This window comes from Ambystoma mexicanum, chromosome 1q (assembly GCF_040938575.1).
Source record: "Ambystoma mexicanum isolate Mex_15411 chromosome 1q, UKY_AmexF1_1, whole genome shotgun sequence".
NCBI lineage: Eukaryota > Metazoa > Chordata > Amphibia > Caudata > Ambystomatidae > Ambystoma > Ambystoma mexicanum.
Window position 1 is genome coordinate 1,346,995,067 of NC_090922.1, and position 24,456 is coordinate 1,347,019,522.

Sequence of the window (24,456 nt, forward strand, 5' to 3'; positions counted from 1 at the left end):
CATGCAAGTTTTGCATTTTTATACTAAAGAAAGCATTATGCCTTTGTTCTAATTATGACCTAACTTTTTACAGTTATGTATTATGAAGTTAACCCTTTCCTGGGAATTTAAATGTTTTTTAATAACTGTCAGCCGTAGATATGTATATATATCTTAAGTTAAGTTACCTGTTTAGATTCCTAGTTCAAAGTGAGTTGCATTTATTTATGTATATCTACCTGACTTTTTATCCTTTAATAATAGGACTCTGTTATCACCAAACATAATATGTTTACATTCCATTGTGGGGAGCTTGGGGATTCACTGTACCTAAGAACCAGCCTGCATCACCTCCTTTGAGTCTCAGCCTTGGTTGCTCGTCCATAGCTACCATTGGAGAACCTTGGCTGGGGTGGTAAGTGCCTCTACCCCAACTATATAGTGGGCAGGAGTACATTTATTTATTTATTTATATTTATATAGCGCGCAAGCAGGCCAGGGGCATTGAGATGCTGTTACTTGCAAGAACTTAGTTACACAGGTACAGGCATGGTAGCGATCGTTGACACATTGTGAATACTACAAAACATCATACTGTTACAGATATTGCACATAGTCATTATATTACAACTTGTGCAACGGGTCATATGATAAGTATTCATGCTAATGTGTAGGGCCTTATGTGAAGAGGATGGTTTTCAAGGCTTTGCGGAAGGTGGTGAGGGAGGCCTCACCTCGGATAGTGGGAGGTAGGGCATTCCAGTGAGTGGGTGCGAGATAAGGGAAGCTGGATCTGCCCGCTCTGGCTCTTTTTACTAGTGGCACAGAGAGCATGTTGGTATACAGTGATCTGATTGGCCTTGTAGTGGAGACGGGGTGGATCCTTTGTGAGAGGTAGGCAGGAGCAGTGAGGTACATGCACTTGTGGGTCCGTGTCAGGGCTTTGAAGACGATCCTTTCCTTTATTGGGAGCCAGTGGGCTAATTTTCTGGCCTCAGAGATGTGTTCTCTTTTAGCAATGCCTTGGGCTGCCCGGAGAGCATTGTTCTGTATGACTTGTAGTCTCGCTAGGTTTTTATTGGAGGTTCCTAGAAAGAGTATATTGCAATAGTCTAGCCTAGAACCATTGATGGCTCTGGCTATGTTGGTGCAATTTTCTTTGGAGAGAAAGGGTCTGACCTCGTTGATTAGTTTGGCATGATAGGCAGCTGCGGAGGCTATTGCGTTGACTTGTCTATCCATGGATAGTCTGGAATCCAGGTAGACTCCAAGAGTTTTGACAGAATCCGAGACAGGAATTTTGATGGTGTCAATGGTGAAGTGACTGAATTGGGAGTCTAGATTTTTTAGCGTGTCGGGGGAACCTACCAGGAGGAGTTCAGTCTTGTCGGAGTTGAGGCATAGTCCATTGTCTGCCATCCAGGCTTGGATGGTGTTGTAGAGGTTGTTGAGGGTCAAGGAGTCGGTTTCATAGTTCCCATTGAGGGCGAGGAGGATCTGAGTGTCGTCGGCGTAGTTGGTGTAGGAGATGCCCATAGCGTCGAGGATGAGGAAGAGGGGTTTTGTGAAGATGTTGTAGAGGGTGGGGGAGAGGCAGGAGCCTTGGGGCACCCCACAGAGTATGATGGTTGGTGAGGCGGAGGCTAGGTCAGAGAAACTTGCATGGTTCTGTCTTGTAAGAAGGAGGTTATCCATGCTGTGGCCTCTGGGGAGAATTTGGCAGTAGAGGAGAGGTGGTGGCATAGGACACCATGATCTACGAGGTCGAAGGCCACGGATAGATCAAGGAGTAGGAGAAGTGCTGGTTTACCCATGTCTCTAGCATCATCCATCTGGTTTTTCAAGTCAAGTAGGGCGGTTTCGGTCCTGTGTCTGGGACGGAAACCAGATTGGCGGAGTCCAAGGGGTTTGTTCTCTTCAATGAAGTACTGAACCTGCAGGTAGGCTGCTTTGTCCAGTATTTTGAGGAGGAAAGGGACAGTGGTGATAGGTCTGTAGTTGTTGGGGGAGGTGGGATCGAGAGTTGTTTTTTTTTAAAAGAGGGCAGACCCAGGCTTCGTTGAGGGAGGCGGGGACTTTCCCTGTGGCAAAGGATGCATTAACAAAGGCTGTCAGGAAGGGAGCTAGCGTTTCAGTGCAGTCTTTGATAATGGTGGCTGGGCATGCATCACCTTTGCAGTTCGAGGGTTTGATGTTCCTCATTATGTTGATGATGTCTTTTTCCTGAATGGGTTTGAAGGAGAAAGGTTGGGGGGGGGTCCGAGGCAGGTGGTGGGACAGGGATGTGCTTATTAGGAAGGGCTTGTTTAGTGGCTAGTATTTTGTTTTTGAGGAGGCTTAGTTTGGTTTGCACGGCCGTTTGTATTTCATCACACCAGTCTTTGTCTTTGGTGAAATTCTGGGGGGCGGGAGTGGGTGTCTCGAGCTCCCTAAAAATGGCAAAGATTTCTTTTGTGCTAGATTGGGCTTCCGAGATTCTGGATTCAAAAGATTTGGCTTTTGCTTGGTTGATTGCCTTTTTGTATTTAGTGGATTGAGCCTTAAAGATCATCTTATCTTTGTCAGAGTGGGACGTTTGCCACTGTGTGAGTGCAGCCTTTTTCTCATTGCGGAGTATGAGGAGGTCAGGGGTGAACCATGAGTTAGAGTGGGTAGTGGGTAGTGGGTTTGGATTTGCGTGGTTTGAGAGGGGCAATGGAGTTGATAGTTGCTTTGATGGCAGTATCATAGGCTGTTGCGAGAGTTTCTGGGTCTGTGGAGAAAGGTGATCTGAAGGCTGGGCCTTGGAGGAAGGGCAGTAGCCTTACCTTTGTGAGCTGGCGGGAGCGTTTGGCAAGGCAGGGTGGGAGCGGTTGGGGTGAGGGCGCAGCGGAGGAGCTAGTTGTGAGGATGTTAAAGGTGATGATGTAGTGGTCAGACCATGATGATCAGTGGGCAGTTGTGCTGTGCGATCCAGTCGAGAGTTCTGCCCTGGGTGTGAGTTCGGCTGAGGATGCTGTTCTTGTAGCCTAGAGCATTGCGAGCTGAGTCATATACACCTCTTCAGTCTTTGCAATGGAGGGAAAGAAAACAAACATATAGCAAATTCAAATCATAGGCCAAATGCTATCAATCACCGGTGCACTGGTTTTATAATAAGCATAGAGACAGGTAAGTGACATTGGTGGTGAAGGTGACATTGTTCTTCCTCACAGCCACATGGATTTCCTTGTCTTTTGGGGGGACATTCTTCTTCTCCTCTTGAGGTATTTTCCTTACAATGACAGGCGACGTGCCTCCCAACAGTTGTTTATTGATAATTGAGCTGTTTGCATTGCAGGGTCCGACTGTTGGTTTCCATTTAGAAATCGGTGTCGCCAATAGATTTGGCCTTGGCTTATACTGTGTTCACACTTGACCCGGCTATAATGATCTCACTTGGAATCTTCCTCATTGGTTTAAAGCTTTAAAAAGCAGAAGTTCTATTCTGCACATTCATTAAACGCCTTACCTTTTGTTTACTTGAAGTTCCATCATGCAATAGGCGGGGTCAGCTTGAAAGCGTTAATTCACACTTTGCAGGAAAGACACTGCACTGTATTTGAGCTGCAGTGCAGCACAACATACCCTTGATGGCTTTAATACTGTAGTTCTAGGTAATCCCACTGGTGAATGTGTGGGGGTGGGAGTTTAAAGGTTTAAAGTGCGCAAACATTGGGCCTCATTCAGAGTTTGCCGGTACCCTGGCCATAGAACCGCCAGGATACCGGCAAATGTCGATACCGTTTCTGGCACTCAGTCCGGCAGCAATGATTCAGAGTGCCGGATTGATGATGTAAATCCCCATTCATGGAGTCCCATAGGACTGCCGGTGCTGCTTATGAGGGATTTTTTTTCTGGTACGGTGATTAGCTTACCTCACTGGATGCCCCAATGGCAAACCCATAGCCGGGCGGTCCGGTAAAGTGCTGGTATCCACGAAATACCGTCACTTTTTTACCAGACCGCAGAGCTTGAAATGAGGCACATTTCACAGAATCTGATGCTGCCACCTGCCCACCAACAGCTGTGGGGGGGTTGCAAGCGTTCCTCAAGACGGACAGCATCTCAGTGTACTGTGGGACCAAGTAAAACCTTCATGCCCATGCACAAAGAATTATTTGCGTTTTGAAATGGGTGGAGTGATAGCGATGCTAAGAAGCAAAGGGCCTTAGTCTTCTAGAGGGTGTCCATTTTGATACATGGAGAAATTATATCGACAGACTTTGCTGGTACCACAGGCATCATTGGACATCTAGGAGGGATCTAAGTGGTCAGTGGGCAAATGTAATGTATGATTTAGTCTTTCGCCACCCTTGACTACCAGTGCTCTGCCCCACTCAACAGTGCAGGATTATAATGCCAACTGTGTATGCTTTACTGGAATGGAGCCCAGTGTTTTCTGAAAAGTTGCTGGAGTTGAATGCATCATGAAATAAGTTGATTTAAAAAACAAATATATCAAAAACTTCAACTCACCAGGATAAAGCACTGTTTGTCATGGCATTGACTAGAGGAAAAAAATAAGGCCTGACTAAAAACAAAATTCTGTCTGTAGGGTCTTGTGTATACGCAGTAACAATAACATTGGCGGTGTAGAGATTGGAACCTGGTTCCCTGTTGATTGAGGTGTTCACCAGGAGAGCGTTCGGATCTTTTGTCCACTAACAGGGTAATGGCACACCCCAGAAAGCTTATGTGCCTAGGGACGGTGTGCCCATAGCGTTGTGGACTGGCCGTGCAGTTGCAGGTGCTTCACCCTGCTGCTGAATGACAGAGATTAATTGGGGGCTAGAAGTGTGAGAGCAGTATATACAAATGTCCCTTTCATGTACAGTAACATTGAACATTCTCAAATGCAGATTGTAAATATTTTTGTGGTCGGCATTATTTGGTTAACAATGTTGCTATCTATATTTTAGATTCGATTGCTCCCTCTGCAAATGAGACTGCGGGCTGTGTGTGCGTCTATATCTATATACATATCAGTCTTTAACCCCATCGTAAAACAGTGTTGTTTCTATCTCCTGTGCAGGACTTCCCCATCTGATCTGAACATGGCACTCCGCGAATGCATGGCTGCCTTCGATCTGTTTCTCAGCAACAGCTTCCCAGACGCCCTTGCCCAGCTGCAATCAAAGTAAGATATGATTATACCCCTGTGTTTCACATTGATTGCCTAAAGTGTTTATTCAAGGACGTTGGAAATGGTTTCCAGAAAAAGGAAACAGTTGCTAATAGGCTCATCTATGTTTACTCACTGTAATTGTGTGATCCTTATGTACCTATGACTTGTGTTTCCACTGCAGGGTTTCTCATCATCAAAAACCATAAAATGATGATTCATGGGAAGGCATAGACATTAGTCTGAGAGTGAGCACCTGTGCAGTGCACTTTCATGTACAATCTTCACTTGGACCAATTATTATAAACAAATGCTGTTAGTGGTTGCAAACATGTTTTAATCTTGAGTTGTTGTTGCTGACACGTGTTTCAACCCTGGAAGGTCTTTTTCAAGGCCTATTTTCCATTACGATTCCTATGTAAATATGGGGATTTTATAGAAAAACTTGCCATCCATTGCCGGGTGTCGAGTTGCGGATAATATTATTTTATCTGACAATGTGTGTTTGGTTCTTTATGTTATATGCAGCTGCTGTTGTCAATTAGATGACTCTTTAGTCGGTCGTAATCTGATACTGCAGTTTGCTGTTGTATTCTGCTGATGGCCGTGTTTGGCTTGAGGTAGACCCTGATAAGTGGCACAGAAATGATATTTGGCTCGTTAATGACTCTTCTGTGCCCTACATTGTGGCAGTGCAAACCCCAGAAGGATGCCAGCTATTACTTAAGAAGATGACCTGTGGTTTATAGGTAATTTTTGTGCATTTGAGAAGAAATCAGTCATATTTTGGGTTGCTAAAGCTCAACAAATTGACATTGGGGCTCATTTCAAGTGTGGTGGTCCGTAAACAAGGGTGCCGGTAGGCTTAATGGCACTCTTGTTTCCAGACCGCCACACTACGAGTCTGCCTGCAGGGCCATTGCGCCTGGCATGGTCAGAACTGCCGGGCGCAATGGCTCATGCAGGCAGACTCTTCACAGAAGCACCGGCACCGTTAGCAACGGTGCCGGTGCTTCCGTCTCCCCACTCCCATGGAGTCCTATGGGGCTCCATGGGAATGGGGAGTTACCAAACCCGCCGCCTGACTTCCCGCGCCGCATGGCTCGTCCCGGTGGCACCAGGAAGTCAAGTGGCCGATTCAGTTTTTCCGGGTCGGCGGCAAACCGCTGATGGAACCGGTGGGTAACCGCCGGCCTTGGAATGAGGTACATAGCCTATTACAAAAAGGAAAACACACCTGAACCTTTTAGTTTGCAAAAGTGCTTCTTTGCTCATTGGTGTTCTGTCCAAGGGTTCAAGGACAAACTTCAGAACCTTACATTCTCTAGTATATGATTTGTCCTTTCCCGAGGGGCGTGGCCTGGAGCTCATGGCGCACAGAGGCTGAATTGCCGAGCTCCGGCCGAGGCGCCGTTTCTAGATCCTGTTGCCGACCTAACCTACACTCTCGGAGACGGAAACGCGACTCCGAGGAAAGAGGAAACGGCTCCCGACAAAGCAGTGCTGTTCCGCTGAAAAAACGGATCAACAGGACGCGAGGGACCGCACTCGAACCGGTCTCCCTTACCCGTCCTTGACGACATCCAAGATGGCGGATCGCCGATGAATGCAGCCTTCCTCGGAGGCGAGGCCAACCGCCACCGCTCCTAAGGGCGCTCCTCGTACTGGAACACTCGGAGCCCCCCTCGCCGCAACAGGGACTGCTGTGAGGATCATACCCCGAGGGGATTGGGGTTGGCGCGGACCGCGAGCTGCCTGGAACTGGGGGAGCGGTCCGTGAGGCCCGGAGTCTCCCGTCCGGAACTCCTTCCCGTCGCGGCCACGCCAAACACACTTGCCCGGATACCTGCGACCGGAGAGACGGGCGACCCGAGGGCAGCGAGGCGGCGGACCTCTGATTACCCGACCTCACCGAGCGGAGGCGGATGGTTCAGGTGAGGAGCTGGAGGGAATCACCCGTTGCGCCCACCATACGCGTTCTCTGAGACGCATCCAGTAGATGCTATGGGCCTCGCCCCGGTGGCTGTCCAATCGACCCTCGACGACCAAGCATACGCAACCGGGCCCAAGACACGGGAAGCCAGCTTCTGACTCTCTGAGCCGTCGGACATAATCCTGTCTTAACGTACTAAGCCTGGTACACCCCACAAACTGTACGCCTTACCTCTGCAGCACGTCGGACAACTCACGACTTGATGATGGCTGCCAGGAACAAAGGGAAACCAGCTACCATGGATTCGTATGTTTCCACTAAATCCAAGTCATCTACGCAAACTCTCCCGCCCACCCCCGAACCGGCACAGGCCAGAGAGAGTGAATCAGCCGACAACCATACCCAAGTAATGGAGGCTATAGCTTCGCTAAGAACACACATAGACACTAAAATGGAGGAATTCAGATCCGACATCCAACTTATACGCCAAGATGCCAGAAACTTGTCTGAGAGGGTGAGAAACGCTGAGACAACCATTTGCGAAATGACCGAAGACACCGTAGCCCTGAAGGCCAAAGTCATAGACCTAGAGAGGAAGGTGTCGGCATTAGAGACAAGATCCGAGGAAGCAGAGGGTCGGGCCAGAAGGGGAAATATCAGAATACTGGGAGTGCCCGAGGGAAGCGAAGGCCCGAATCCAACGGCCTACACTGAGTCTCTGATTCTACAGGAGATTGGCGCAGCGAAGCTAACCCAAGGGTTCTCAGTCGAAAGAGCGCACAGGTCACTCCAGAAGAGGCCCCCACCTGGCTCACACCCACGACCCATAATCGCCAAAATACTCAATTTTCAGGACAGGGAGACCATACTGAGGCATTCCAGAGAGGAAGGCCCAATAGAACGGGGTAACTCCAAAATCGCTATCTACCCTGACTATACTCAGAAAGTTCAGAGAGAAAGAAACTCATTTGTACCAGTGAAAGCGAGACTGAGACAGCTAAACCTGAAATACATGCTTCTCTACCCCTCGAGATTGAAGGTCATCTACAAGGGAAGGGCGATATTTCTGGAAAATCCAACAGCCGCCAATATGTGGCTAGAAGATAACAACCTCGCAGAAGGGACGGACGCTCCCCAGACCGCATGAGATAAAACCCCCAAGGAGGGACACACTAACCACAGGTGGCCGGACCACGGAAGGTAATCCAGCTAACAGTCAGCTACATAGAAACGGCCCTCGTTCGGCCTCGCCACCAGGCAACAGACCTATCCCCCGCAAACAACCTAGGTCGGGCTAACCACCTGCCTAACCTACCTCACGCCCGATACCCGGATGGGTCCTGACGGCTTGAGAGCGCCTGAGCATCACCATGACGATGTAATCGCTGGGCGCACCAGTTTGAGTTTTGTTAATTGTTTTGTTAGTTACACAGTCTACATATCACAGAAGTCGAAAATGGGCAAGAAGGAAGCACATTATGTCACCGGGGGTGTGGAACCGGACTACCTCCGCCTGCTGGATCATAACTCACGACCAGGATTGATCCAGACTCCCGTCGAAGAGTGGCCCGCTGGGCCCGAAACACCGCCCCGATGGCGTCACATCTCAAAGTAATGACGTGGAATGTGAGAGGGATGAGCTCATACTTGAGGCGGAATCGAATACAGTCCTATCTCCGCAGGAAGAAAATATCGATTGCAATGTTGCAAGAGACACATCTCACGGACGAAGCCATGTCTAAAATAATCGAAAAGTGGGCTGGGACCGGGAGAGGATCATCTTACTCCAAATACTCGAGGGGAGTGCTCACCTGGGTGAACCCGAATGTACCATTCCAATTACAAGGATTTGAATCTGACAAGGAAGGAAGGTACGTGATAATGTGGGGTACTATTGAACAGACTCCAATTTGTTTAGTCAATTCATATTTCCCACAACATGGAATACCTTCGCACCTCAAGGCGGTGTGCTCACGAATGACACCCCACCGAAATAAGACCTTCATATGGGGAGGGGACTTTAATTGTGTCATAGATGGCTCTAAAGACAGGTCCACGCCACCCCCACACCCAAGAAACCCCGCTACGTCTGCCCTGACAGACGCACTGGAACACCTTGACTTGGTAGACATCTGGAGGGAACAGCATCCCGAAAAAAGGAACTACTCCTACTATTCGGCCCCACACAAGGTCTACACAAGAATCGACCACTTGTTTGTCGACAGAGAACAAGCCTCACTGGTTGAAACCACGACGTACTTGGGAAGATCAATCTCTGACCATTCCCCACTGGTCATGCAATGGCAAATCGAAAGACCTAGACCTCCAATCCCCATGTGGAGAATGCCCACGGCGACCCTCGCTGACCCTGCGTTTAAAGAAGACCTCGCCGAAAAACTTGAGGAATATATTGATATTAACAAAGGCTCAGTGTCCACCTGGAGCACATTGTGGGAGGCCATGAAGGTAGTAATCAGAGGAGAAATAATATCCAAAGCTGGGGGCACTCGTAGACAACTGAGAGCCGATCTCGAAGCACAAGAGGAGGAGATCCTACGCTTGGAATCCACCTCAATCACTACACCAGAGGCTGAAGGGAGACTGAAGGAAGCCCGTGAGAAATGCCAAGCTTCCTGGGATAGACTGGAGAAGTTTGATTTTGCAACATACACCACTAGATCCCACAGGGAGTCCGACAAACCCGGAAGGCTACTGGCTTGGCTGTGCAAGCGAGAACGCCCCAAACACCTCCCAACGGAGATACTCGATGAAAAAGGGATAAGACACAGGACACAACTGGGTATCAATGAAGCGTTTGCCGAATTCTACTCCACGTTATACTCCCATGACACACAAATACCCAGGGAGGATATTAGAGACACATTGGATGAGATAGGCCTCCCAAGAATATCCAGCGAACAAAGAGAAGCATTAGAATTGGAAATTACGGCTGAAGACGTGGCTGCAGCAATAAGATCACTGGCTACCAGCAAGGCCCCAGGAAGCGACGGCCTTCCGCCCGAATTCTACAAAACGTATGAAGCCATTCTCACCCCGATTCTCCACGGGGTTTATCAGGAGGCTTATGAAAATGGGGTCTTACCTAACACAATGAAGGAGACGATAATAATCCCCATGCTTAAACAAAACAAACCACCCAACGATTGTGACTCCTACCGCCCTTTGGCCATGTTAAATTACGACAGCAAGATTCTTACCACCATACTGGCCTGCAGACTTGCTAGGGTGGTCGGGTCCCTCGTACACGAAGACCAGAATGGCTTTGTTCCAGGGCGCAACACCACGGCCAACCTGAGACGACTCCAGCATGTTATGGCCGAAACCCGTGAGAGCGAAGAGGATCTGGCGATCTTGTCGCTCGACGCCATTAAGGCCTTTGATTCCATCTACTGGGAGTGGCTTATCGAGGTACTAAGAGGGTTTGGGTTTGGCGAAGGATTCATCAGATGGATCACAGTGCTTTACAATTCTCCCGTAGCAAGAGTGAAGACTGGCCGCATGGTGTCTGGATCCTGGAAAATACAGAGGGGCACCAGACAAGGGTGTCCGCTGTCGCCCATGCTATATATATTGGGTCTGGAGCCGATTGCCATATACTTCAGGAAACAGTTTTTTGATGCAGGCATCTCGGTAGGCAACGAGCACAATATAATATCACTGTACGCGGATGATGTACTGCTATACCTGAGGGATCCCCAAGCTAACGCACCAATCACACTGGAAGTACTAGACAACTTCGCAAAATACTCTGGGATCGAATTCAGCAGACTGAAGTCCTCAGCTTTCCCTTTGGCCAGCTTGAGAGGCCTCGATGAGGCAGAACTCCCGAATATAGGGATGAAGTGGCAAATCGACAAGTTCCGGTACTTAGGAATCAATGTGGGCCACACCCCAGAGATCACACACGACCACAATACTGAAGCAGCATTATCCAATCTCCGCAGATCTATGAAATTTTGGTCAAAACTCCCCCTTGCGACGGTAGGAAGAGCAGCAATTATCAAGATGATAGTTCTTCCCCGTTTCTTATATTTCTTTGTCAACATATGCCACTACGTTAGACCGCCATTCTTCAAGAAACTGGAGTCACTCATCAAAGACTTCCTGTGGGGACCTACCAGACACAAATTGTCCTTAGCCACCCTAACCCTACCGCATAAGGAAGGAGGAATACAACTCCCAGATCTCCAGCTGTATTATCTTGCGGCACAACTCAGCCATGTGACTAAGTGGATCTCAGACGAGCAATCGGCTGAGCTGGGACTGATACGGCAAGCGTCTTCCGAAGTACTCCCCAGAGAAACGCTTTGGAACCCTTTACAACAGAAATCTGGTGCCCCCATGATTGTCGAACTTGAAGGCGGATCTGGTCCAGAACTTGCTACATTATGCAAGCGAAACACCCCTACTCACCAGACAACCCCATCCTGGCTGACACATGCAAAACACAAACGGACCTTTCAATAGCCAGGAGATGGGAGGACGCTGGAATTTACACATGGGGAGATATGTTTGAGGATGGCGAGTTCAGGGACTTTGAATCTTTGCAGACCAACGAAGGGCTACCGAGGGGCCAATTTCTCTGGTACCATCGTATCAAACATATCGCCAAGAAAAACTGGAGCAGCTGGCCAGAGGAACCCACCCCGGACCCACTGTTGCAAGAAATGCATGACCTTACAGATGGCTGGAAACCCGTCTCCCGATTGTATAAAAGACTCAATGACAAACCTAATCCCAAAAGCCCTGCGCTAAAGGCGAAGTGGGAAGTGGATCTCGAAACTGCACTCACAGACAAAGAATGGGAGAGAGTACTCTTATACCCCAAGAAGGTCTCGAGGAACTCTAGTTTTGGCCAGATACAACTAAACGTCCTACACCGGACGTACATGACCCCGCACAGGGTGGCCTCCTTCAACAAACAGGCCTCCTCAGCATGCCCATGGTGTGGGAGCGACGGGGCTGATCTCATCCACATGTTCTGGACTTGCACCAAGGTAATGGCGTTGTGGTCCAGAGTTCGACAGACCTGCACAGATGCCGGAATAAGCAGATATGCGTGGACTCCCGGAGAATGCCTTTTAGGGACTTACCCTAGGCCAAGCAAATACAAACACGTCATAAAGCTGATGGATATCGCATGCATACTGGCGAAGAGAACCATAGCCATGGCATGGAAGACACCAGGGGGACCGAGACATGAGCGCTGGTTGAGAGAATTGGAGAGATGGACCGCAGCCGAAACCAGAGCCTGGCAGGATGGAGTCTCCTATGGAGGAGACATGTCGAGTGGCACCCTTGACTCTTGGAAGGCCCTCCTGCGAGACATACACTTCAGCGCAGATCATAAACCCCCCTGAAGAACTGTACTACTCTCACTACCCCCGAACTCAAGCCTGAAACACAGACGATGTCATCCCGAACACTATCCCCTTCACTCCCCGAGAAATGGAACTTTTATCGGTGACATACCCACCTGAGCCAGATGCCCTTTCCACATGTAGACTGTTGTTGTTTAGTGTTAGTAGTTTTATTTTTAGTAACTCCACACAGCTCTAAATGCACCTAATATAAAAGCTAAAGGAACGCGTAATAAATTATCCTACTCTAAAGGGATGCAACTAATAGGATGAAAGACATTTGGAGGCAGTTACTGTTGGCTATTGTTCGGTTATAATGTTCTTATACTTGTGTTATATACTATATGTTGGCAATCATGCACATTGATGGCACCATGTCAATTTAAGAAATGCCAATAAAAACATTTAAAAATAAATATGATTTGTCCTTTCCCTTCATGAAAAAGAACAGCCCATGATCTTGCATGGACCCGCAAGGTACCATCCAGTTGGAGATCAAAAATCAACCACATTCAGATGCATGGATGTCTCGCCGTAAGCAGAGGACCCTAAAATAATCCCATTGGATACTAACAACAACAGAAGTTATCTACCATGTCGATTAATTCACTCGTTGGTGAGGGCCTAGATTATTTCTATTGGACTGTGCCTTTGATCAATGAATTCTTATATTTCACCTCAGAATAAATTGCCTAGACTGCGCGTCTTTGTAGTTGCTGCTAGCTAGTATCTCCGCTCATGAAGTTAGATGGTTCCTCCCAGTTATCCCCGCACCTTGATTCCGCCCGACATTACACACTCAGACTGTACACCAGAATGTCATGCTCACGGCACTCCATTGTGCCTTAGCGCTGACCATACCCCTAACTAATCTAGTGGACAGCTACACCATATTAATGTTTCTCAGATGGATTTGCACCCTAACTGCTTCACTCCTTAGCCAACCCGCTATCAATGTTCACCTCCTATGCACTGCTGGGGCACTCTCCAGGTAGGCTCTCACGTGGCACCAGCAACTATATGAAAACACACATTCCTACTCTTTAGTCAGACTGAGATGGGGGGGAGCTTTATTTCAACATATACCCAACTAAACCAAAATACATAGCGGCTGACTTGAAAACAGCGACTGGGTTCTTCCGATCTGCATTTCTCAACAGATCTGCACTCACAACTTGCCTCTCCCTAAATCTCCACTATATGTCCCCAAGCCTCTATCTGCAGGACCAACAATGAAAAGCCATCAAAGGCTGGATGGGGACGATCGCTTCGCCAAACTTGTAGACTGTAATGTAGGCTTGAAAAAGGGATGTGCATTGACACTGTGGCTATTCAACCTTTATATTGCCAACATGAAATGAGCACTCGTTAAGACCTTTCTCCCTATCTGGGGTGCTAAGCCGCTAAACATGTTGGCTTGCGCTGATGATGTGGCCCGACCACATATGGGTGGGGCTTCGGAGATCTCTAACTGCACTCAGCGAATGTGCTAGATTAAATGATTTGGTGATTAACCATAAAAAAACGAAAATAATGTATTTCGGCACCAAAATAAAAAACAAAAAAAGAGTATAAGTACCCCATCATCTGTATTACTGACAAAAAGCCTGATGCAGGCCTATATGAGCTACTGAAATGAAAGGCTGTAAGAAAGCTGGGGCGATGGGAAGCTTCCTGGGGACACAGACGGGCTTTACTATCATGGGTAAGATATTGGTTTACAAGCAATGCATTGTTCCAGCTGTAACATTCGGATTAGAGGCATAATAGCTTTGACCCACGTAAAATAGTGTGTCGGGAGGGGACTATGCTAACAAGAATATTGAAAGTCGCACAGAACGTACGTGTGAGCACAATTCGGCTTCAGTTGGGCCTGGAAGATAAATAGCTGTAGTCTTTATATTAAGATAATGAAGCAACGTGACATTCCTATATATGAACTACTGGGAAGAGAATTGGACAAGAAGGAAACTGGACGGCTACAATATTTTGGAGTAAAGTGCAGAGGATTCCTTTAGGTCATCGTCTAGACCCCCTAATTGGGAGAATGATGTGGTAATCTTGTGTAGACGCTTGCATTCAAAGGCGGAAGTGTGGGATTTTTGTGCTTGCTCAGTAGCCCATAGAAAATACAAACTGTCCCAGGACTGTCCCAGGACTTAATTGAGAGGGCATGTTCTCTTAGTGAGGTGCAACTGCATCTAAAGAAATTCCAGAGTGCAAAGATTTTAAGGGATTTTATGATGCTCCTGTTAAATCGTCTACCGTGCTTAGCAGTGACTGGCCCGAGATTGAACATCCCACTGGAGCTGAGGTACTGTAGATTATGTAAACAGGTAGACGAACAAGAAATCATTAGACTTCTCCTTTTGCACTGTTCCCATACTGAAAACGAGAGAGAAGTCATATTAGGCAGATTTGCTTCCTCATTAGGGCATGTGAAGATAGACATGTTCTGGGGCAGATGTCTGTTGGGCAACCAGCAGTCTTGTAACCTAGCCATAATTAGCTTCTGGAGAAAAGTTGCAACATTGTTAGGTGAGGAGCTTGCCAAGCACCCTAAGGGTGGATTGTGAGTCTATATTTTATTCTGGAAATATATCAGACTGTTTGAATTATGTGTTGGCTACCAAGGTGACCAATTGTAAAGTATGTTATTTTTTTGTATGAAAATTGAATTTATATATTGTTCATGTATCTATGTTTTACTTTTTTGAACGTTTATAAAGATAGTGTGGAAAGTTATTTATTTACTGTAATATCACACTTTATAATAAAACTTTCAAATGAAAAGCAACCAAAAAAGCACAGCACTATATAAGACCCTCTCATATTACATTGCATTGCAAAACATTACTTAAGGATCTAAGAAATTATTTGTATAGTATTTCACATTGTAGTGCTGATGCACACACTCTTAGGGGGTCATCACAAGTTGGTCGGAGCGGGAAAAGGCAGCGGTACCGCTATTGCTGCCGCATTTACTGCTATGCCCAATCCCGTGTTCCGGGGCATTCACCTCCAGCTCTGAGCTGGAGGTGAATACTCTGGCATTAAGGCCATTTTCAGTGCTATTACTGTCGCTGCAATTACTGGCAGCGGTAATAGCACCCCCCAAATCCATTGGGTCCGGAGGACCCAATGGGAATGGACACTTACCACCCCCCACCCCGCAACTCAGGATCCAGCGCAAATTGCGCCAGACCCATTTGCAGTAACGCTCATTGCGGTAGAGTTCTTAGTTAATAGCATCATCAACAAACTCAAACTTTTGATTTGTTCATGCCTATGGCCAACGTGGAAACAGTGGTAGCGGCAGATAGTGCCTGTCAATGAGCAGGCGGTAGGCAAGTTTGCTGCAGGCCCTTGACCGAGGTGTAATCAATACACGGTTTTCTGATAATGGTAGTTGATGGGACTAATAAACCATTGTGGGCATTTAACTAACCGTTAGGTGGGCGGCAGCGTGCTGTGAAACATTGGTTTTCAAGGGATGCTGCTGACAGGAACAGCCTTGGGATTTAGCAATGCCCACTCCTGACACCTGCACGGCCAGCGTACAAAAGGAGAACTGGAGACCAGATAGTTGGACAATGGAAGATGGGGAGGAAGGACAATAGATGGGGAGGAAGGATAGCTCACGGGCAATGCGTTTGTCTTAGAAGCAAGACAATGCAGCGCAACACAGGTTCGAAACCCGATCCCACAATTACTTATTGGTATTAAGCGTGTTATAAATGAACAATAAAAAAAATAAGAGCGCCTTGAAATGGGCATCTTCTCCATAAGTATTTTTTATCCCCGTATCAAGCATAGCAGGGTGTTCTTATGAATGTCAAGGTAGTATCTTATCATTTGGGCTTTTTTTTTTAACTTGTTTTCCTCCTTGTAAAGAAGGAAGCTAATGGGGTTGAGGGGACCACTAAAGAGTAAATAGACTTACCTAGGGTAGTAGGTGGAGAGGTGTCTGCTAGACACAGAGCAGAGAGGGATTTCGTTTGTTACACAGGCAGTTTCAGGACACTACATACGTCATCAGTCTCGGGTCAGTTCTCGTGTGCATCCCTTCACTGCGGTAGAGCGTGCTATGGCATATACCTGTGCAGCATGCACGTGCTCTTTCATTATGACATGAATTAGAGCATTGAATATTTAGCATCATCAGGTATATTCTTATGACGTGTGCTGTCTGATCTTAACAAAGGGGGGTTAGGATAGGCTAGGGGAGTACTTCTACACACACCAATGTTATGACATATGGCCAATTACTTCCATCTTATTCCTGTTGTAGCCACATATGCTAAATGCCTCAATAAGGCCACCTACTGCAATTGTCTGCCTCCTACACCTGAAATAGCTATGTTTAAGAAACAGCTGCATATTCCCAGGGCAGAGTCCAATTGCCCAGTGATATCATCTCGTGCCAGCGTTGCCTCATATGCTTGGTAAGGTCAACATTTTTTTATTGACTTTAATAAACAGTGTACAAGTGTCATTACGAGATTGTGCAATTTGGAACATTTCAAAACCCCTTCAAGTCATTGGTAAAATCAACATATGTAATTTCACACTTCCAATTTACTGGTGCTTTCCCACAGCCCGGGTCCAAAGGGTATTAGCCTATTTGACATAAAACAATTGACCTAATGATCCAATTTTGCATGGGTGATTTGGCCTTCGGGGCAGTTCGGTCACATATCTTGCAGCAATTTGCTCAAATATATTGCAAAATACAAACTGTGGAGAGCTCCCCATTTCTGATATTTTGCAATTTTGGGGGTGCAAGGGTGTTCCCCGCTTCCTTAAAATTGGAGACTGGGGACAAAATAAATAACTTAAAAAAATGCATGTGCGTTTAAATTGGGCCCCGAGCAGATAAATTGCTGTCCTTTTGCCGCAATCAAATATAATTCGTTCAAACACACCCAAACCGATCAAAGTACCATTTATCTTCAAGGATCCTGCAGATCCCGATTTCGCCGACATGTGCTGGACTTCTTCGTCTTCAGCTGGCTTCTCTGTGCAGCAGCTTCGTCTTCTTTTGGCTCCCGGCTGGCCCCATACAGCACAGCTACTTCTTCTTCCAGGCTCTGTTAGTCTTCACGCGTCTGGAATTTGCTGATACTTATGGCAATTCCAAAATAATGTTCATGTGCTTTTTCCTTTTTTTAGTTGTGGTTTGTTTGCTTTCGTGTTTGGCTGACAAAGGGCCTACAGCCCATAGATAATTGAAACCTACATCTCCTGGTTGTGGGACTTACGGGCTCCTGGAACTTTTAGCATGGGGGCTTGAGTCTTAAGTGGAGTTTTTTTAAGAGAGCCATTTGAATTACGTTGGAGGAAATGAGGAATTGCCAGCAGAGAAGTGTTTCTAGAGTTAAAATACGAGGCTTGCGTTATCGATGCTTAAGGGGCCCAGAAGGACATTCCTCATTCCATAAATGGCGATGAAGGCCTTCCAGCATGAGAAGTCAGGACAGAACCAGAAATCAGTAACCTAATTAGCAAATGTTGATCTCACAGCTGCTAGTCGAAAAACATAATATAATTGTGCACATCTCATTGAAACGATGCACCTAAAACAATGGTCTAAAGCAGACAAGTACATCTCCAATGTTCACCTTGTTTGTACTTCTCTCTATAGTTCATCCATTCATAACCGATGTGACCTATAAGTCTCCTCCCTAATATTTATGGAGGACTGAGAAGAGAAAAGGCAGTTATTAGTTCACCAAGGGCAATTTGGTGGCATGGTATGAACACTTCATTAATGACTATGCCGAAGAGATGCCTTGTATTATTCATGGTAAACTTGATAAAAAAAGATTTCGACCCTCTGCTAAAGACAACTGTGAGGTCCACCTGCCAGGTCTGGATTGCCCTTATCACCTCCGAACCAAATGATTCAGAATTAGTGAACAATGGGAGAAGTCCTCTGGTGGGATCGAACAGAAGCTAAACAAATCCTGTTTAATGTACTCTCCCCCACACCGGAGGACCTCGATTCCATTTTAGCTTTCTGTCCCATATAAGAAGAGAATAGGCTTGTGAATAGCAGTCTGATCGCACACATAACCGCAGTTCAGCCCAAAAGGTGACTATAACATGCCCACAAACATTTCAGGACATGCCCCCATCACTGGCCAGATGATGAGATTACACATAAGCCCAAAAGTTGTTTTCACCTCTGAGCCCTTTGTGAGGAGGGACAAGACCATTTTAGCATATTTTGTCCTTTTAGCCTGTTTGGAAAAATCCCTTACGAATCAGGCCAAAAGTGTTGTTCACGGTACCTGCACTGAGAAATAATGTGTTTTTGGGATGTTTGCAGAGAGTTGCTTTATTTGGTAACATAGATAGGTGAGCGTGGGATGTTATTTTCTGTAGGGCCTGCTGTACCTGTTCTATTTGGTCCTATTTCAACGTGCTGGTACTCATTTAATCATCTCGGATTACTCCTCTTGACATGTCATACTATTGGCTCTCATTGTAGAGAATAGACTCAGAACTGAAAGCTGATGATTTAAACCCATACTAGGCTGCCCAGGTTCTTAGTTTCTGTCTCCTTTATACTTTGGTATTGCCATGTCTACTGTGAGGACAACTTCGTATTCTTTGAGGTTCCTGGTCTGGTGAGACATGCAGCTGTTCATTTGGTACTTAGTCTGCCGTACTGGGTGGTCATGATTAATAGTTTGTGTAATCCTTTTCCAAACCACTAAAATGATGATTCAAGAGTGATGTGGAGTTGCTGGAATAGATGTGTATATTGTGCGGTGCTTGTGGTGTATTCTGTTATGAGTTTCCTGTGAGTTTGGCCAGTTTCGTAACTACTGTACCTGAGTCACATTTGTAAATTTTCCTTTAGAGGCTAAATCGGCCGCCTTACCAACACATTTCGTCACTGTTTTGGCCCCAGTTTATCTCTGGTAGTTGGCGGACACAGCCTTACGAAACACTGTTTTTCATTTCGTCATTAGGTGGTTCCTTGCCACTCAGCGAAGGTTGAAGAACCTTCCACTGCATTCCTATTGTGAGGAGGTGGGCAGAGGGACGTAGATATACTTTCAAACATATGTGTTCTGGGAGGTGTAGTTTTTCTGTAACGTTGGGGTACCAAAAGTTGGGCACTCTCCTGGGATAGCTGCACTTGGTTCGGAACCAGGATTTGTTCCTGGGGAACCCCTCATTAACTGGGTAACCCCTCAATAAACTGGAACAAGGTTTTGATTTGCTGCTCCACTGTCATTTTGTCACCAAATACACTAGACATGACTGAGCATTGTTTGTGTTTTGTTTATTTATTGCAAATTATTTATGTATGTATTAATTCTTGTTTTTAAGAGATATAGGGCCTCATTATAAGTTTAGTGGTATCCTGTCGGTAAATCCTGTGGGTTACCACCAAACCGCAATACTGGTTACTGCCACTTGATCACAGGTGTATGGTATTCCCCATTCCATGTCGTCCATAGGACTCCATAGGGGGAATTGCTTTTATTAATACCAGCATTTATTGGTGGTGGGGTGCTGGAATTACTAGCATGTTAATTCCAGACAACATACTTATAATGAGGCCTATAGTATAGTTTAACAGCATATGTATGCAGTTCTCTATTCCCAGTGCGAATATAAAGCTAAGACTTGGTCACCGCTCTCAAGAATCCACAGAAGCAAGACATCAGGGGGGGGTGTGGCCAACGGCACCGATGAAGACGTGATCCCGTAGTGCTCCCGGAACCGCCAGCCGCATCCTAAAATATCCTCTGAATCTGGGCAAATATACTCCTGAAAAAGTTCCTCAAAAGTGGCGTAAACCTAGCAGGACCACCAGCTGAACCCAAGACAGAATCTGAAGCACTGGGCGTGAGATATCTGCGGCCGAAAAGGGAAGCAGTCGGCGCCAAAACAAAAACAAAATGGCCGACAGCGATGAAAGCTAAAACTACGGGCGCTGCCCCTCACGGACGCTGCAAAGCAACAGCCTGTATGAAACTGGGAGGGACCCAGCCCACAGATCCGATGGAGGCAGCGCGAACCCTCGCCTGAAACGGAAAGGCAGCTCGACTTTGGCATTTGCTGGAGAGCAGATCAAAAGAATATAGGCTCCCCCAAACCCCCCGCAGCCTTCGTTGCACTGTCCCACCCGGCGGCGTGACCTCCCTGCTCCCCCCTGAGGTCCACAACATTGGCATATCCGAGAGGGCTTACATCACCCAGCGAGTCCACACGCCCGACACACGGCAGGCTGAGAACATCGCGGGTGACCCGGTTAATGTAGAGCGTCTGCTGACCTGCTGCAACGGCCGACGCAGTGAGGAGAGCCTGAGAAGCGGTGCACAAGGTGATCGGTGAGGAGAGGGGGAGGCGGGTAATGACCTTCAAGACCTCCAAGGCACACCAGACAGCGCTCCAGAGTGGGCCCCCATCAGCCTGGTTGTCCGCCGGCCCGCTCCCACCCCCCGCCCTCACCTCCCAAACCCTACCGGCAAGAGGGCCCACAGAAAGCCCACACGCTGTGACCCAACGCGTGCTGGGAGCAAGCAGGGGAGAACCAACCGATCTGCCCAACAAGCAGGGGAGAGAGGAGCAGGGGCCTACTGCAAGCAGCCCTGGCACAGTAAACAGGCACCCAAACCCACATAAACATTATTTCATACAGCGCAACCAAGTGCCCACGAGCACGGCCCCCAATGCAATGCACAAGCTAACAGTGGAGAAAAGGGCGCCACCGGTGATCCAGAGACCCAGAGTGCTCACAGCGTGGCTCGCGAGGGCACAGACACGAACCCAGTCCCACACAGCGCTGCCGCGGATACACCGCAAGTAGAGGAAGTAATGCTACAACCCTCCTCTCCGTGAGAGTCCGATGTGAGACCGCTACGACCCGGGACATAGCTGTCAAGACCCATGACACGGGCGTGGGCGCTCCGCTCAGCCTAGTGCGCCTGCTGATCCTCCTCCAAAGCAGCGGTAACGGCTCTGAAGGCCCAGAAAATGAAGAGGGAGACAAGAGGGGCATTCGACAATCATAGTCCCCGGCCTTCTCTCCTAGGCAACTGTTAAACCCCTACGAATTCCAAACACCGCTGTTCCAAAGCAACACCAGTTACGCTGGCACAGCAATAGGAGGACATTGAAGCCCCACGTAGACACGTGCCCATAAGCCGCACTTACGGACACAATACGTTGTACAAGGCTGCATCCAAAGACCTGTGAACTACACGTACCCTACCCAAAGGTGGACACAATAAAACAAGACCCCAATCTGTGCACTCCCACGTACCGCCCCCCAAGAGAAACAACAAACTCAGGATCCCGCAACATAACGGCGAGCCAATACTACCAGTCCCCCCCACGAATCGAAAGAGAGCCCAGCAACACAACAACGTCAAGGCAATATGGGGAAAGATAAACCCAGGAAAACCTCCACACAAAGCAGGATTGAACAATACGCCACCACACCAATGTCTCGCTCACTGGAGCAGCCGGCATCAACTGAACCTGACAACATGGAAGATGACATTTCCCTCAGAGACGTGATGAGTGCCATTGCCACCTCCAGAACAACAATGGAGAAGAAGATGCACAGTATTGATGCTGATGTATCCCTACTGAGACGCGACGTCCAGAAGCTAACCTCACGCACTGGTGAGGCCGAAGCACGCATCTCACAAGCTGAAGACAACCTACGAGGAGTCAATGAAGCATGTCCAGAGTGCTAGACCGCATTAAAATTCTGGCAGCAAGAGTGGATGAGAGTGAAGGAAGATCCAGGCGCAATAACATCCGCATAGTCGGCCTCCCCGAGAAGTCTGAAGGAGCAAGCATGGAACTTTTCCTTGAGGAGTGGCTCATGGACCTATATGATGCGAAATCCTTTTCCAAATTCTTCTCCATTGAGCGGGCACACCACATTCCAACAGGCAAGGTCACACCAAGAGCGCCACCACGCACAGTCATCGTGATATTCCTAAATTATATGGCCAGAGATGCTGTACTACAGATGGCAAGATCGAAAGGGACCATCATTTACAATGGATTTAAAATCGCTTTCTTCCCTGACTTCACCAGAGATGTGCAAAAAGCGCGCCAATCCTTTGATCCACTCAAAAAACGGCTGCAGACCATGGGAACGAAATATGGCCCAATTTTCCTCACCCAGCTCAAAATTTTCCACAATGGCACAACAGTACATTTCACAGACCCGAAAGAAGCGTGGAACTGGGCGGAAAGTCACATAGAAGGCGATTGGAGCACCAGAAAGAGAACAGGGGTCGAACGCAACAGACCACATCCAGAGAGACCACCAGACATCAGACCCCAGCAACAACAAGACGTAATATCGCTGCAGGTAAACGAATAATAATGAACGGCAATATTCGAAAATAACACAATCACTGTAAGCTGGAACATAATGGAACCCCTGCTTCAAACGAAAACACGCATTCCAAGGTGCAAGATGGCTGGTGGCCAAACATGAGCCGCCCCCTCCCCCCGGCGAGGAAGGGACCACACAGCAGCAAGCAAGAGTACTGAGCTCCCTAGCTTCAGTGTACATACACATACTGTGAAGCTCAAATAGTACGGAGCTGATCTACGATCGAAAGTTTATGTTTTAGTGTAAGCAGGTTGTCAACTTGACAGCGGTTAAATGTTGTTCTGGCGACAGATACTTCGTTCGGTGGAGTGTAGGGTGGCGGGTAGGTTGGTTTTTTTCTCTTAAGTTCTGTTATGTATGGTTCATTGAGCAAGGCAATATAGCAGGATGCGCACAACACACCCTGACACACCCATCTCCCAGCTAGAATGACAGGACCCCCCAATAAAACCAACAACAAATCCATCAGTATTATGACATGGAATGTGAACAGGTTAGGCAGTAGCATTAAGAGGCACCTAGTACTACAACAACTAAATTGGTACGCACCAGATGCAGCGTTCCTGACCGAAACGCACTTAGCAGGCACAAACTGCAACTTATTCAAAAGAACCAACTACTGCATAGCAGTACATTCTGGTTTCTCTGTAGGGTCCAGTGGAGTACTCATCCTAATACACAAACGGCTGCCATTTAACCTACTTTCCGTCACACAAGACACAGGGGGCAGATTCGTACATATTACCGGGACTCTCTGGGAACGGCCCACATCTATGTTGGCTGTCTATGCGCCGCCAGCCTTGCTTACCTCCTTAATTAACGACATAACACCCATAATCACCGGAGACCCCTCGAACCTGATGATAATAGGCTGTGACTTCAATGAGGTCATGAATCTAGAACTTGATCGCACACATATTCGCACAAGGAACCCCTCCACACGTACCAAACTAGCTACTTTTACTCATGCTCTGGGCCTGAAAGATGTGTGGAGACACTTACACTCTGATGAAAGAGAATATTCATTCCACTCTGGAGCACATGCCTCCCTATCGAGGCTAGATTACTTCTTTCTCCCAGCGATCGAATTACACCTAGCAAGCGGGGCACAGCTACTTCCCAGAGGCATCTCAGGTCACTCCCCTCTCATGGTAGAACTTACCACCAACAGGCCGACCCTCCGCCCACCTGGCGGCTAAACAATTATTATTTTGGTTTCCCTGAACTAGTGGAGCATGTCCGGAATCGTACTTTGAACTAAAAACATCCTCAGTAGAAAACCCGACAGTGCTATGGGAGGCATATAAACCGGTACTAAGAGGGGAACTCATCTCCTGGATTTCTGCTCACAGGAGAAAACAGTTAGAGTCACTCAGGGAAGCTGAAGCACAAGTACAAAGGGCAGAGGCAACCCACCTATCCCTAAACCAACCGGAAACACAACTGGCACAAAAACAGCTATAGAATGTTGCCCTAGATAGCGCTAAGCAGGCACATGCAGCAATGCGAGCCAGGGTTATGAAACCAGAGACAAGGCGAGTAAAATGCTGGCAAATCTGGAGAGGAGGGATGAGGGTCTCAGACGTGTCAGGGCAATCAAAATACATGACGATACACCAATAACAGCAGATCAGGACAT

General features: G+C 47.5%; 1 protein-coding gene across 2 annotated transcripts in view; it reads left to right on the top strand.

The window, feature by feature from the left end:
- TTC39A (tetratricopeptide repeat domain 39A) overlaps positions 1 to 24,456 on the top strand; it is a 1,012,086-nt gene that overhangs the window by 347,736 nt on the left and 639,894 nt on the right. For both annotated transcript variants that reach the window (XM_069642215.1, XM_069642216.1), the window contains exon 2: positions 5,033 to 5,137. In XM_069642215.1, the coding sequence (XP_069498316.1) occupies positions 5,033 to 5,137 (105 nt within the window). The remainder of the gene's footprint in view (positions 1 to 5,032; positions 5,138 to 24,456) is intronic.